The following is a 14,544-nucleotide window of genomic DNA, read 5'->3' as shown; positions in this document are numbered from 1 at the left end:
AATGAACAGAATCAATATGCCTATAACATTTAGTAGGAGAAAATAACTCAAAAATTTTTTGGTCTCAGAATGGCGTGAAAAATTTACCAAAAATCCTTCACATCAAGAAAATGAATGGTACCAAGTTTGGTGTAAAAATGCTAAGCCGTTTGGAAATGAAAATTCCTCAAAGTTTCAAAAAGTTGGAAAATTTTACTGAAATGATGATATCACTATCTTAACGAAGGATTTTGGGATTCGTTGGCGGTGCTAGAATAATTTGTTCTAGATTAAGTTCTCCTCGTCGAGAGCTTTCCAACGCATACTTTTAATAGTAAAAATTTCTCCTGGATCAAAAGTTCTAGCCGTTTGAAGTTTGCGCGAAAAATACCTCAACTTCCATGCCATTTGCAAAGTCTACTGCATGCGCCTGCTGGAATTCCCTATCTACTGCAACTCTGATGCTACTGCAATCAGTCTGCTGCTTTCCAGCACTGTTAGAACCAGTCTGCTGCATTCCGAGTCTACTGACCCAGTCTTCTGCATTCAGATCTACTGGTTCCCATCTACTGGTTCTGGTTTCGGGCTACTGGTTTTGGGTCTACTGAAATTTTTTTTTTATACATACTGCTGAAACACTCAGAGCTCTACTGTATTCTGATTTGTTTCCCTACTGATTTTCCTAAATGTACGTAGTCAGTCTATCATTTCAGTAGTCTATTACAGTAGTTTATTTTCAGTAGTCTATTACAGTAGTTTTCAGAACTTATTTTCAGAAGTCTATTAAAAATTATTATTTCTAGTTCCTCCTCCCCAGATTATGAAACCTGGTTTGCTCTGATACCACTTCGATGTCACGCCCCGGGACGGGGGTTGGTTGACACCGGCGTTGCTCTCAAATTTTTATTCGAAAACAACAAGCTTCAGAAGTACAAAATTCAGAAACCAGTCTTTTAATTCATAAATACTGAATGTCTCAATGTCTGATACAAACTCAAATGTTCTACAGCGAAAATGTAAAATCGAACATAATACTGTCTTAACAGATGCAGCGGAATCTAATTACATAATTCAGAACTGAGAAAAATAACAATCTTCTTCACCAGCCCCAAAACTGATGCTGTTCTTCTTCTTCTAGTAATTCTTCCTCGCTCTTATCTGAGATGGATTTGGTGGGTGAGTGATATGGTCGTCACTCAGTAAGCGGGGGCGGGAATAACTACCAGTTTTCGAAATCATTTTCATACAGAAACAGTAATACAAATAATATACAGAAATTCTAATTTTCAGAACAGAAATCAGTATTCAGTAATCAGAAGTCAGGAATTTAACAAGTAAGTATTGAGCACGTTCGTGAATTTCATGGCTAAACTAATATCAGTCCCCTATATGTTCTCTCCTCTAAGGGGTGAGACCAGTAATCAGTAATCAGTAATCAGTAATGTTCAGAATATATATTCCTACCATTAGTTCACTAGGTTTCAGTGTTTTAAAATTCAGATATCAGAAATCGATCATACAAAAACTTTGCTTTAAAACATAAATCATCAAACTGGATTCAAGATATTTATACATAAGTCCACTTACAGTAATTTGCTAAATATTTCGGTTGAAGTCTGAAAATCTGTTTGTTCTTGCTACAGGTTTCTACTGCTCCGAAAAATGCACTCTCTTCGCTCTAATTTCAAGTGATCTCAAGATTTTGGTAACAACCATTTCAGAGATTGAGGGTGCTATTTATAGGCCAAAATCTGACTGTTAGCCTTCCAATTAATGACCATAATCTGTCATTAACAGCCTTTATTCCATGTTAAATGTTTCAGTTACAAGTCCTGAGCAGAACCAGTAGCTATCTGCTGGAATCTCGCTACTGAACTCTTCTGCTGCTGGATTTTTTTGTCTGCTGAAAAAATACATCTTCTGAAATATGAGTAGCTGCTGGAATTAATAGCTTCTACTGAAATCTGCTAGCTGCTGCTACTGCTGGAATATGAGGTTCTCACATATCACTTCATTAAAAAATGACTTACTCAATTCATATTAATTATTAATGTAATAGTAAATCAAATCACTAAATTTCTATTCTCATACTTTACCATGTTTCATATAAAATGATAAAAAATAAATTTAATTTTTTTAAAAATATTGATTATATTGTCATACATATATTTAAATATTAAAATAAAATTGTTTCTAATAAACAAATAAGAGTATGTCTTTTGTGAGATAGTCTCACGAATCTTTATCTGTGAGACGGGTCAACCCTACCGATATTCACAATAAAAAGTAATACTCCTAGCATAAAAAGTAATATTTTTTCATTGATAACCCAAATAAGATATCCGTCTTACAAAATACGACCTGTTAGACTGTCTCACAAAAATTTTTTCCAACAAATAAATAATAAGAAGTACCTAAATTTTCTACCAAAAGGGAAAATCACCCCACAGAATCCAAGCCGCCCTAGTACTATTTGACGGACAAAAAATATGCATATATTTAATCCACCAATGAATTCTGTTTCTGTCAATGTGAAAATTACAAGTACATATTTTATGCCTCAACAAACGACCTCGCGGACATTTGGCCAAATAATTAGCCCCGCAGAATATTCTTATATAAAAAAACTAAATAAACAGTCGATTTAGGAATGTATTGAAGTATAATAATTGTCCATATTTAATAAAGTGATCGAACCATAATGTTTAGGCTGTTATGTTGTTTAAAAGATTTGATTTGCACACAAGTGCTCAATTCTACGATTGATATCATTGCAAAGAATACATTTATTGAGATAGAGATTGTTGATATCCAATAATTGTCCTGCGATTTAAAATTTTGAGTGACACCATTACCATCGGCTATAGTTTTTGGTAAAACGACAAAATTTTTTAATTACACTAAGGGCAAAGTTTATTAATTTAACATGAGTTTGAACTCAAATCTCTCTTCTACGGAAAGAAATTTATATCATTGTACCACTGCGGGTTGTGACAACTATATATGAATATCTGGTAGCAAAGTGATGAATTACATATAAAATATTTTCCTCCTCGAATGAATCCAACATAGAGAACTGTTAATAACTTGGTTTATGAAGATACCTTTTAGTGAAAATCCACTGATTTTAGCTGTATTTGATTCATAATGTATCCAAAAGACAAGAGAATTATCCAAAATTCTCGCTGAAGTCATCCAAAAACACCATTAAATAAGGCCAAATTTTCAGCTAAGATTGCCGGCTAGCAAAACCATAAACTAACTTTCATATCATTTGATTCGCTCTCTTTTGCATGGTTTGCATATTAGTCACACGGAGAATTTCGTGTATAAAAACATATATTACTGGTATAAACTCTTGTGCAGGAAATGGGAGGTAAAGGTGGCCTTTTCAGATACGCTGACGGCGTCGACAAGTTTCTGATGCTAATTGGCACCTTAGGGAGCTTGGGAGATGGGCTAATGTCACCACTTAATATGTTTGTTTTAAGTGGTATCATTGATGAGTATGGAACTGCTAATCAGTCTATAGCTAACGAGGTGGTGGATAAGGTATATATTTTAATTTAGTAGAAGTTTTTTTTATTTGATTTTTCTTTCGTGAGTTGTCGCTAGTTTTTTGCTGTTTTTTGGCGCAGTATGCACTGAGACTACTCTATGTTGCTCTTGGAGTTGGATTGTCAGCATTTCTTGGTATGCAGATCATGGTTTTTATATATGCATTCTTGATTGTTCCTTTATCAAAATGTTGTATGCTTTTATAGAAGGATTATGTTGGACAAGAACAGCAGAGAGACAGACATCTCATATACGAACCGAGTACTTGAAATCGGTACTTAGACAAGAAGTTGGTTTCTTTGACGGTCAAGATGCTTCATCCTCCACTTTCAAAGTAGTTTCAAGCATCTCTGCAGATGCACACTCGATTCAAGGTGTTATAGCAGAGAAGGTTTTATTTCACTCTCGATCTTTGTTACACTTCTTGTTTCCTTTAAAATTGGGTTGTTTTCCCTGATAAAATTTGTTTTGTTTTTGTTTTTTGGCTTCGCCGAGTTAGATACCTAACTGCCTAGCTGAATTCTCTGCGTTCATATTCGGCCTAGTGATTGCCTTTACACTTTCTTGGAGACTTGCCTTGGCTTCTCTCCCTTGTGCATTGTGTTTCATAGCTCCAGGAGTGGGATTCGGAAAGTTAATGATGAACACTGGGATGAAGAACAAAGATGCTTATGATGTTGCAGGTGGTATAGTGGAACAGGCAATATCCTCAATCAGAACTGTTTACTCGTACGTTGGTGAATGTCAAACACTCGAAAGTTTCGGACGAGCTCTTCAGGAAAGTATGAATCTTGGCATTAAGCAAGGTCTCATGAAAGGGTTGATGATCGGTAGCATGGGGATTATGTTTGCTGCTTGGGCATTTGAATCGTGGGCAGGTAGCGTTCTTGTCCTTGAGAGAGGAGAAAGCGGTGGACGCGTGTTTATAGCAGCAGTTTGTGTTGTTCTTGGAGGACTGTGAGCACATTTTCTTGATAACAACACTGCTTTACTTTTATATTAAGTATTTGTATCGATTTCAAGCATTGTTTTGTATTACTATAGGTCATGTATGAGTGCGCTTCCTAATATTTCATTCATCGTAGAGGCATCGGCTGCTGCTACACGGATTTTCGAGATGGCAGACCGTGTTCCTAAGATAGACTCTCAGAATTCAAGAGGGAAAGTTTTAGGATATGTACATGGAGAAATCGAGTTTAAGGAAGTTTATTTCAGTTATCCATCAAGAATGGACACACCGGTTTTGCAGGGATTTAACCTTAAAATAAAAGCTGGCAAAACCGTTGGTCTGATAGGAGGGAGTGGTTCTGGAAAATCAACAGTTATTTCATTGCTCGAAAGATTTTACGATCCTGTCAAAGGAGACATACTACTTGATGGACACAAGATAAATAGACTGAAACTCAAATGGTTGAGATCCCAGATGGGATTGGTGAATCAGGAGCCAATTCTCTTTGCAACATCCATAAAGGAAAATATCCTGTTTGGAAAAGACGACGCTTCCATAGAATTCGTTATAAATGCTGCTAAGTCTGCAAATGCACATGATTTCATTGTCAAGTTACCACTCGGATATGAAACTCAGGTAAAAGATTAAGATTATGTTATACATCAACTTTTGGTGTATTTCATGCTCACAAGGTTCTGATTTTATGTCATCAGGTTGGGCAATATGGATTTTCATTGTCAGGAGGACAGAAACAAAGGATTGCTATAGCAAGGGCGTTGCTTAAAAATCCAAGAATTCTCTTGCTTGATGAAGCTACAAGTGCTCTAGATTCACAATCTGAAAGAATAGTGCAAGACGCCATTACTCAGGCTTCACGAGGAAGAACGACCATTGTCATTGCTCATCGTCTCACCACAATCCATGATTCTGACATGATCGCGGTCCTTCAATCAGGGAGAGTCATCGAATCTGGTTCACATGATAAACTGATGCAAATAGGAGATAATGGAGTGTACTCAAAGATGGTGAAAATGCAGTCAACAACGCAGAATGAGGCATCCAGCCCTTACCGTTTCACAGATGGGAAAAATGATAAAAACAATAAAGGAAGGATGAAATATTATACTCCTAAATCTTATCACAGTGTAAGATCAAGCTGGCAAAGCAGTCCTGTTTCGCCATTTAGCCCTGCTTTAACTGTGAGTGTGGTTCCCTCGATACACATGCTTTCATATTACGAAAGTGACGATGAAAAGACAGACTACTCGTCTTCTCGAGATATCTCCTCTTGGCGCTTAGTTAAAATGAATGCACCTGAATGGAGAAGAGCATTTCTTGGATGTTTAGGAGCAGCAAGCTTTGGAGCAGTCCAGCCTGTTAATGCTTTGTTCTTGGGATCGGTAGTCTCTCTATTCTTTTCAGATGACAGATCAAAAATAAAATCAGATATAAAATTTTACTGCATGATATTCTTATCTATAGGTGTTATCAGCTTCTTTGGCAATGTAATCCAACACTACAATTTCGCAGTCATGGGAGAACGGTTAACGAAGAGGATACGCGAGAAAGTTCTTGAAAACATTCTCACTTTCGAGGTTGCCTGGTTTGATCAGGAACAGAACACAAGTGCTGCGATCTGTGCACGTTTGGCCACAGAAGCCAGTGTGGTTCGATCCCTAGTCGGAGATCGAATGTCTTTGCTGGTTCAGGTATTCACAAGTGCTTTTGTGGCTTTTACACTTGGGCTAATTCTTACATGGAGAGTTTCGATAGTGGTGATTGCTATACAACCATTGATCATAGCAAGCTTTTACTCGAAAAGTGTGCTAATGAAAGGAATGTCAGAAAGGGCACAAAAGGCGCAAAATGAAGGTAGCCAGCTAGCAAGTGAAGCAGTGGTTAACCACAGAACAATCACTGCCTTTTCCTCTCAAAAGAAAATTGTTGCCCTCTTTGCGGAAACGCTTAAAGGGCCACGAACAGAAAGCATAAAACAATCTTGGATGTCGGGGATAGGCTTGTTCACTTCCCAATTTCTTACGACAGTTTCAGTAGCTTTAACATATTGGTATGGAGGAAGGCTAATGAACAAAGGATTAGTAAGCTCAGAGCATCTGTTTCAAGCGTTTTTCATCTTAATGAGCACCGGTAAGAGCATTGCAGATGCAGGAAGCATGTCGTTGGATATTGCGAAAGGGACCAATGCTATAAAATCTATCTTTACTATATTAGACAGGAGAAGTGACATCGAGCCAGACAAGCCCGAGGGTATGAAGGTCAAGAAAGGACTAAAAGGCAGCATAGAGTTGAACAACGTTTATTTTTCCTATCCCTCCAGGCCCGATGTAATTATCTTTCAAGGTCTTAATCTCAAGAATGAAGCAGGAAAGACGATGGCACTTGTGGGACAAAGTGGTTCAGGAAAATCTACGGTTATTGGATTGATTGAAAGATTTTACGATCCCATAAAAGGAACAATACTAATAGATCATCAAGATGTCAAAAACTATAACTTAAGAGACTTGAGATCACACATAGCATTGGTTAGCCAGGAACCCGTGATTTTCACAGGAACCGTATACGAAAACATAGTCTACGGCATGGAGAACACCACGGAATACGAAGTTATCAAAGCTGCAAAACTTGCTAATGCTCATGAATTCTTAAGGTATGCCATTTCTTGATTCATTGCATTGAAAAGCACAGTTCATATTTTTTTTTGATAAAATTTTCGATAAATTTCAGTTCGTTGAACGAAGGATACAAAACTTACTGTGGAGAAAGAGGAGTCCAGCTATCAGGAGGACAGAAGCAACGCATAGCACTCGCTCGCGCAATACTCAAGAATCCGTCCATCCTTCTCTTGGATGAGGCAACCAGTGCTTTAGACACCATATCCGAGAACTTAGTCCAAGAAGCATTAGAGAAAATGATGATACGCAGGACTTGCATAGTCGTGGCTCATCGTTTATCCACAATACAGAAGGCGGATTGCATAGCTGTGATCAAGAACGGCAAAGTTGTGGAAAAAGGATCACATTCTGAACTTCTTGGTATTGGACACAAGGGTTCATATTATTCACTAATCAAGTCACAACATTGCCATTCCTCTTACCAGCCATGACCTCGATTCGGAGCACGATTCGATATGTCAAATGTTTGGTTTTTTTTTTTGTATACCTTGGATGAGCTAAATGTATCACTAATCAAACCTCTTACACTTTCCATCTTCTATCAATTGGAAGACAAAGAAGATAGATAATGTTGAAAGTGTTATTACTATTATCTGTCTAATTCAAGATCTGTTTTCTGTCAATATTTGCATTTCTTGACTAAAACATATGATTGCTACATATACTTGAATCTGCTTAGGTAATATAACCATATTTGTTTAATGATTCCATTGGTGTTTGAAATTGAGAACATTGTGATGATGCTGACACCCTTGAGAAATAAATTCTAATTAGTTAATATTTTTTATCATTGAAATTTTTTTTAGAGGTGAATACAAGCCGAGCCGAGTCGAGTTAAGTGTCATACTACTCGAACTCAACTCGATTTAAATTTCAATTTTCATCATTGAGAAGTTTGCATGAGTTGAACACCTGTGAGAAAAAGAAATGATGACTAAAAATTTCATTTAAACTGGTAGCTAAGAGAATAATATAAAAAATGAATTCGATCAATGTTAATTCTTTTTAATTTTTAAAAATGACATCGATGTGCCAAAAATAACATAAAAACAATTTATTCTTTATAAACTTTTTTCCTCAGTAGCTCAGTGGTAGAACAGTCGCTGTCCAACATGTTGTATTATGTGTTTTTAGTCGACGAACATTATGAATAAAAAAATTTTGATGGATGTCATTTTTCAAATTGAACCAATAACAAGGTGTTTTAAGCCTATGATGTAATCTTGTCAATCAGTATGTACATTCGGTTTGGGTTTTGGAAGTTTACAATATATTAGCAAGAGCGGGAGGTTCATAAGGGTAATTCAATTCATAACGGTGAATTTGAACTATGATACCTTGTTCAGAAATTTACAAGACATTAGGGGATGACCCACAAGAGCAATCCAATACATAACGGTGGTCTGAGCTCTTATATCATTTTAAAATCATCAACTGTGACATTACTCAACTCCAAAAGCTAGTTCAAAAGGAGATGGTTGTTCAATTCTATATATACAATTCTCATAAACTTAATTCAACTGATGTTGGAAATCTAACAACATTAATTTTGGGTCAGCACACCAATCTAACAAAATCTAATGAACAAAGCTAGTTTTTGGTATCATATTATACCCAAATTCATAATCTTAACAGATTCAAATATATATAAATTTTAAATTCTAAATTAAAAAGAAAACGAATACTTAATATTTTTGCCTCCAAATTATGTGGTTCCCTATATCCTCACACACACATTATTTTAGAAACGGAACCAAACCAGCCAGTTAGACCAGTTCAACATAGAACTAGTCGAGGTGAATCCGAGCCTAGTTTAAAAACTGTTTATATGGTCAAACCTATCAGAACCAGTCAAAATCGGTCAAGATGGGTCGGATTGATCAAGAACCAGTCAGATCGAAAACCGATAAACTTGTCTTGGCTCGATTTTTTATTAAAACCCGAACCAATCTGGTTTTGTTAACCACGAATTACCATACCACTTCTACTATTTGGATAATCACATGAGAAAATAATATCATTTCCAACTCTTAAAAATGATCAGTATCAACACATAGCTCTCACCTCGAGAATATTTATCCACAAAATAGGTAGAGAGAAATAAATTTGATTTTTAAAGATCAAAATAATCATATATTGTCTTAAAATCTATAATTTGCATCTAAATAATCATATAAATAAACATGTCACTCTTCAGCAGACGCAATGAATCACACTGCAACTCGTCCGTTCCAGCAATTATCGGAATTTCATTCAACACGAAACTCGTAGTTAAATTTTAATAATTTTTTTGTATCGAGTATTCAACACGAAAAACCGAATAAACGACGTTCAAATATTAATTAAAATCGGGAAAATTATTATGAACACTGGTTTAAAGAAATAGTGAATGTTAGTAGCTTACTAAAAACCAACTGGGTATTTTGTTTCGATTCCCATGCATACATAACTAACGCTTATATATATAAATATAAATCTTCCTTAACATTTCTAAATATAGCCATGTTATTTTTTTTCCACTTTTATTTGCATTATTAGAGAAGAAAAGAACTTGGAAAAAAAGGATATATAATTTTTTTTCCATTTACATCGAGATGGAGCGAAAAATTATAATGATACTGGATAATCGGCGAGGGGTCGATTTTTTAAGGAAAAATCCTATATAATTTTTTTTATTAAATATAAAAAAATATTACATATGAGCTGATAATTAAACGTACATAATTATCTTCAATATCTTATTTAATAAATCAATATGCTACGTAAATTTATTAATAATAAGAAATTAAATGGCATATATAAACTAAATCATACTAATAAATTTGAGCAACTTAACTCAATTGAGTGGAGCAATTTAATGAAAAAAATAAATTTTAAGAAGAATTTTTTTTTTTTGCGCAAAGAAAAGATGAACAAAAGTTCAAAAATTTGACAATTGTTTCAAATTTTCAACAAAATAATTGACAGATCCACCTAGAGTTTTAAATAGACAAACAAAAAAATAATAATAATAAATAATTTTTAAGGATAAAATACATTTAAAATTATAAAACTATCTTAAATATACTTTAAAAATATTTTTTCAGAAATAAAATACAATAACCCAATTTACTTATTATAATCCATTTTACTATTCTTTTTAAAAGATAGGTGAATAGCTAAACAATAGCACATCAAGGAACATAAAATAATATAATATATCAACTTGCCCCAATGAAACATAAAAAATTTTAAAAAATTAAATTAATAAAAGGGACATTTTAAAAAAATAATAATAAAAATTCTTTGGCAAAAACTTGTGTGACACAGTCTCACGGGTCGTATTTTTTGAGACAGATCTCTTATTTGAGTTATCCATGAAAAAATATTACTTTTTATGTAAAGAGTATTACTTTTTATTCTGAATATCAGTAGAGTTAACACGTCTCACACATAAAGATTCGTCAAACTATTTAAAAAGACTTACTCAAATTCCTTTTCAATCTGAAAATTCCATAAGAAAATCCTTCTATATAAGCAGCCCATTCTTTCCACATCTTTTTCTCTACCCACTCGTTTTCTTCTCTCCGACCGACGATATGAAGCTACTGAAAGGGGATCGATTACGGTGCCCGGCTACGCAACAGAAGTTTTGAAAAATTGTTTTTCAACAAGAAAACAAAACCGAGCACCACAAGATGTGTAACAAATAACAAAACAAACATGTCATACATAGAGTGTTTAAAATGTACCTATCAATCACAAGGATTGATTATTGGTTCCAACCAAGTTGTCAACAACTTGGCTCTTGAATGATTGACCCTCTACAAGCTATTCTTGCTCTTAGACTCCTTTTTTCAAATTAGGTCCACCACCAACAAGCTAAATCCACCTTACACTTGCACTAAAAAATATAAGGCATTTTTCTTTGAGAAGGGTGTGCTATCCTCAACAATTGAAGAAGAAAAAAAATATGAAGGGAATTCAAGAAAATTTTGGCCCTTATATATTGGAGGAGAGAAGGAAAGACTTTTCTTGGTTGTGGAGCATGCCATGCCATTAACTCATAAGTTGCCTCCAACCCTTCACCTTCCAAGCATGCAATTTGTTTGGGCTTGTAACAATTACAAGGCCCATGAACTTTTATTTAAATATCTCAAACACATTTGAGACCATTTAAACTTTACTTGATTTTACTCATGTCCACTAGTTTAATAATTATTTCTAATTGGACTCTACAAGGCCCAATGTTATTTAATTAATTCAACACTTGAATTAATTTAATTATTTGGACTCTACTAGGTCCACTAATGTTTAATTAATTCAACACTTGAATTAATTTAATTTAGTCCATAATAATGTTTATGAAAATCATAATTTTCAAATACATTATTTATTTGGCCAACTTTTAATTTAGGAACACTTCAACAAATTAAAAGTTTTATTCCCTTATAGAAGTCATACTTCCAATTTTCCTTGCGCTTATAAACTCCTTTATAAGCCGTTCAACATATTGAACTATTTTTCATTTCAACGAGATCTAGAAAGTTAGCACTTGTGTGATCCTCAATGGTTCATTGATACAACTAGCAGTGGGTTCACATCTCTATGTGATTCGGGACTAAACATGTCCTTATATGAGCATACCCCAATTGCTCCATTCTTACTTATCAACTCCTTGATAATAAGAACGTCAGAACTCAAGTCCGATAATACCCAACCAATGATGTTAAACGTCTAGCAGCATCGCTTACATGATTCCCTAGGTATCAAATGATAGTGCCTGCAAGAATCATTCTATTATGGTTAGCGTACAGTATGATCCCTTCATCTCATATATCCCGACCGATTCGACAACTATTGGTATATCGAGAGCTGTCAAAGAATTGATACTATGTGTCATGTCGTAGTTGCATCGATGGTGTAATCTAAGAAACCCCTTTATTAATTACCACCATACTCTGATCAGAGATTTCATACTACATACACATAGGATATCCATACCCGAAGGTAAGCGGTGAATCCCCGACTACAATGCATCGACTCCTATATGTTTCGACAAAACACCTAACCTTGCCACCTGATGACCCCATATGAGTCGATAAACAAGTCAAAGTGCAATGCTAGCATATAGAGTCTCAATGTTGTCCCGGGTCATAAGGACTAATGGTGTACAACCATAAACTAGAACGTTTCCACTCGATAAGTGAGAACCACTTGGAAAGTCCTTTATAGAGGGTTGTTCAGTGCACTTTACAAGGTGCACCTATCTGCATGCTTGGATATAACAATGTCCCCTACCAATGAAACATGGTACTCACATCGCAGATACTAGTCTCAAACTCGAGCGACCTAAATCCTTCTTAGCGGCGGCTGAATCGACTAGAAACTGTTTAGAATATACAGTATTCCAAATATGAGTTTCATAATACTCATCATATGAGCATCTCATATTTTTCTAATATTTGTATATTCAAAAACTTTATCTATGCAACTAGCATGTGTATACAGATAAAGATGTGACAAAAAAATAATTTCAAATATTATTAAAATAAAAATTGTTTATACATAGAGTTTCAACGTGAACCCTCGGCCAACACTTGACTTGACAGGCACCTACTCTAACAGCTACGATCATGGCTATCAACATGCTCCTCCTCCGCTACCACCACCTCCACCGCCACATCCCATGCACCGTTGAAAACTTCATTTTTCGACACAGCAAGCAGTAGTTGTTATGATGTTCTAACACACTCCTCTTTCTCATCAGTGACCAGCCTTTAGAGCAACCTCTCCCTCCTAACACTCCCCTCAGTTCCATCTCTGCAGAGTCTCTGCCTGTCGCCGGAGAACTCGGTTCCCTCCGCCTTCGCCCGCTTCCTTTTCTCGCTGCAGCACATCCGTTCATACATCAATTTAATAACACTCCACAATAATCTCCTCTACACAGCCTCGGGGAACGAGATTAATGTCTTTGAAATCATAAACAACACCCTTGTCGATACTTTCAACAGCGAAAAGGACTCATGTGGTTCTGTGAAAGCCATCGCGTTTTCGCATGGGAAAGTCTTCACTGCCCACCAAGACTGCAAAATCCACATCTGGAAGATGAATATCTACAAAGAGCACAATCTTATTGCAATGCTACTGACGCTGGAAGATCGTCTCCAGAACTTCATTTTGCCGCAGAATCATCTAAAAATCCGACGGGCACAAGAAGTGCCTCTGGATCGAACACCACGACCCCGTCTCGGGGCTTGCGGAAAATGCAAACCACGTGCTTTCCATTTCTTGGGATAAAAGCTTGAAAATCTGGCAACCACACAACTTCTGATGCCTGGAATCAATCAACAAAGCCCACGATGACGCCATTATCAAATGAAGGTCTGATCTACACGGGTTCGACAGATAAGCGGATCAAAGTATGGGGAAAGGCGACCGGAGAGAAGAAACATGGGCTGATAGCTACTTTAGAGAAGCATAAATTCACCATGAATGCATTGGCGTTAAACCTCGACGAGTCGGTTCTCTTCTCCGGGTCGTGTGATAGGTCCATTTTGGTTTGGGAAAGAGAGGATGGCGCCAATCACATGGCGGTGACTGGTGCACTGAGGGGTCATCGGAAGGCCATACTGTGTTTGACGAATGTTCAGGATTTGCTGTTGAGTGGTTCGGCTGATAGGAAGGTGAGGATCTGGCGGCGGGGTTACTGTTGGTCCCACGTGTGGAATTTGAGATAATAAAACCCGAAAATAAAGAATAAACTGGACACCGAGATTTACGTGGAAAACCCCTAAAAATTAGTAGGGTAAAAATCACGGGCAAGATGAAAAAAATTCCACTATAATATTTTGTGGTGTACAACTCACTCACTGTGTTTCCAAATAGAACACACACTCTCTTAATACAGGAGAACAAAAAAACTCACAAATATTATAGAACAAAGCACTTAAATGCTTATAAGATGAGAGAAAACTCGAAGAAGGAATGATTTCAGAATGAAGGGGGGAGCTCTATTTATAGAGCTCATTGTCCGTGTGAATACACGTTAAAAACGCGTATTCATATTTCCGTCTGAAATTCTTTCTGCCCACATTAAAATACACGTTTTTCTTGACTATGAATTTTCTTCAAAGTATGCAATTCAAATTTGCCAACTTTGGCCCCACCTATTAACTTCTTTGTCGACATTTCTCCCACTTGGAGATTTTATTGAGAATCAAACACATCTCCACACATCTTTTCAATCTTGCCATTACCTGCTGCTTACATTTCCGCTAGGCCACTTGAGGATCTACACCACTCAAACTTATCAGTGTTCACTGGCTTGGTTACAAAATCAGCTATGTTGTCCTTTGTATCGATCTTCTGCATATCCACGCTTCC

At 36.0% G+C, this 14,544-nt stretch overlaps 1 protein-coding gene and 1 pseudogene across 1 annotated transcript; both read left to right on the top strand.

The window, feature by feature from the left end:
- Nucleotides 1-3,179: 3,179 nt before the first annotated feature.
- Nucleotides 3,180-7,804, top strand: LOC142521517 (ABC transporter B family member 15-like). Its single transcript, XM_075624723.1, has 7 exons — nucleotides 3,180-3,531; nucleotides 3,618-3,672; nucleotides 3,744-3,928; nucleotides 4,037-4,494; nucleotides 4,582-5,122; nucleotides 5,200-7,154; nucleotides 7,232-7,804. Exons 1-7 carry the CDS (start codon nucleotides 3,349-3,351, stop codon nucleotides 7,608-7,610), a joined length of 3,756 nt encoding a protein of 1,251 aa, XP_075480838.1. The 5' UTR covers nucleotides 3,180-3,348; the 3' UTR covers nucleotides 7,611-7,804.
- Nucleotides 7,805-9,045: 1,241 nt separating this feature from the next.
- On the top strand, nucleotides 9,046-13,898 carry LOC142520365 (protein JINGUBANG-like; annotated as a pseudogene).
- Nucleotides 13,899-14,544: the final 646 nt, after the last annotated feature.

Source organism: Primulina tabacum, chromosome 12 (assembly GCF_025594145.1).
Source record: "Primulina tabacum isolate GXHZ01 chromosome 12, ASM2559414v2, whole genome shotgun sequence".
Classification (NCBI taxonomy): Eukaryota; Viridiplantae; Streptophyta; class Magnoliopsida; order Lamiales; family Gesneriaceae; genus Primulina; species Primulina tabacum.
This window is presented reverse-complemented; position numbering and strand designations above follow the sequence as displayed.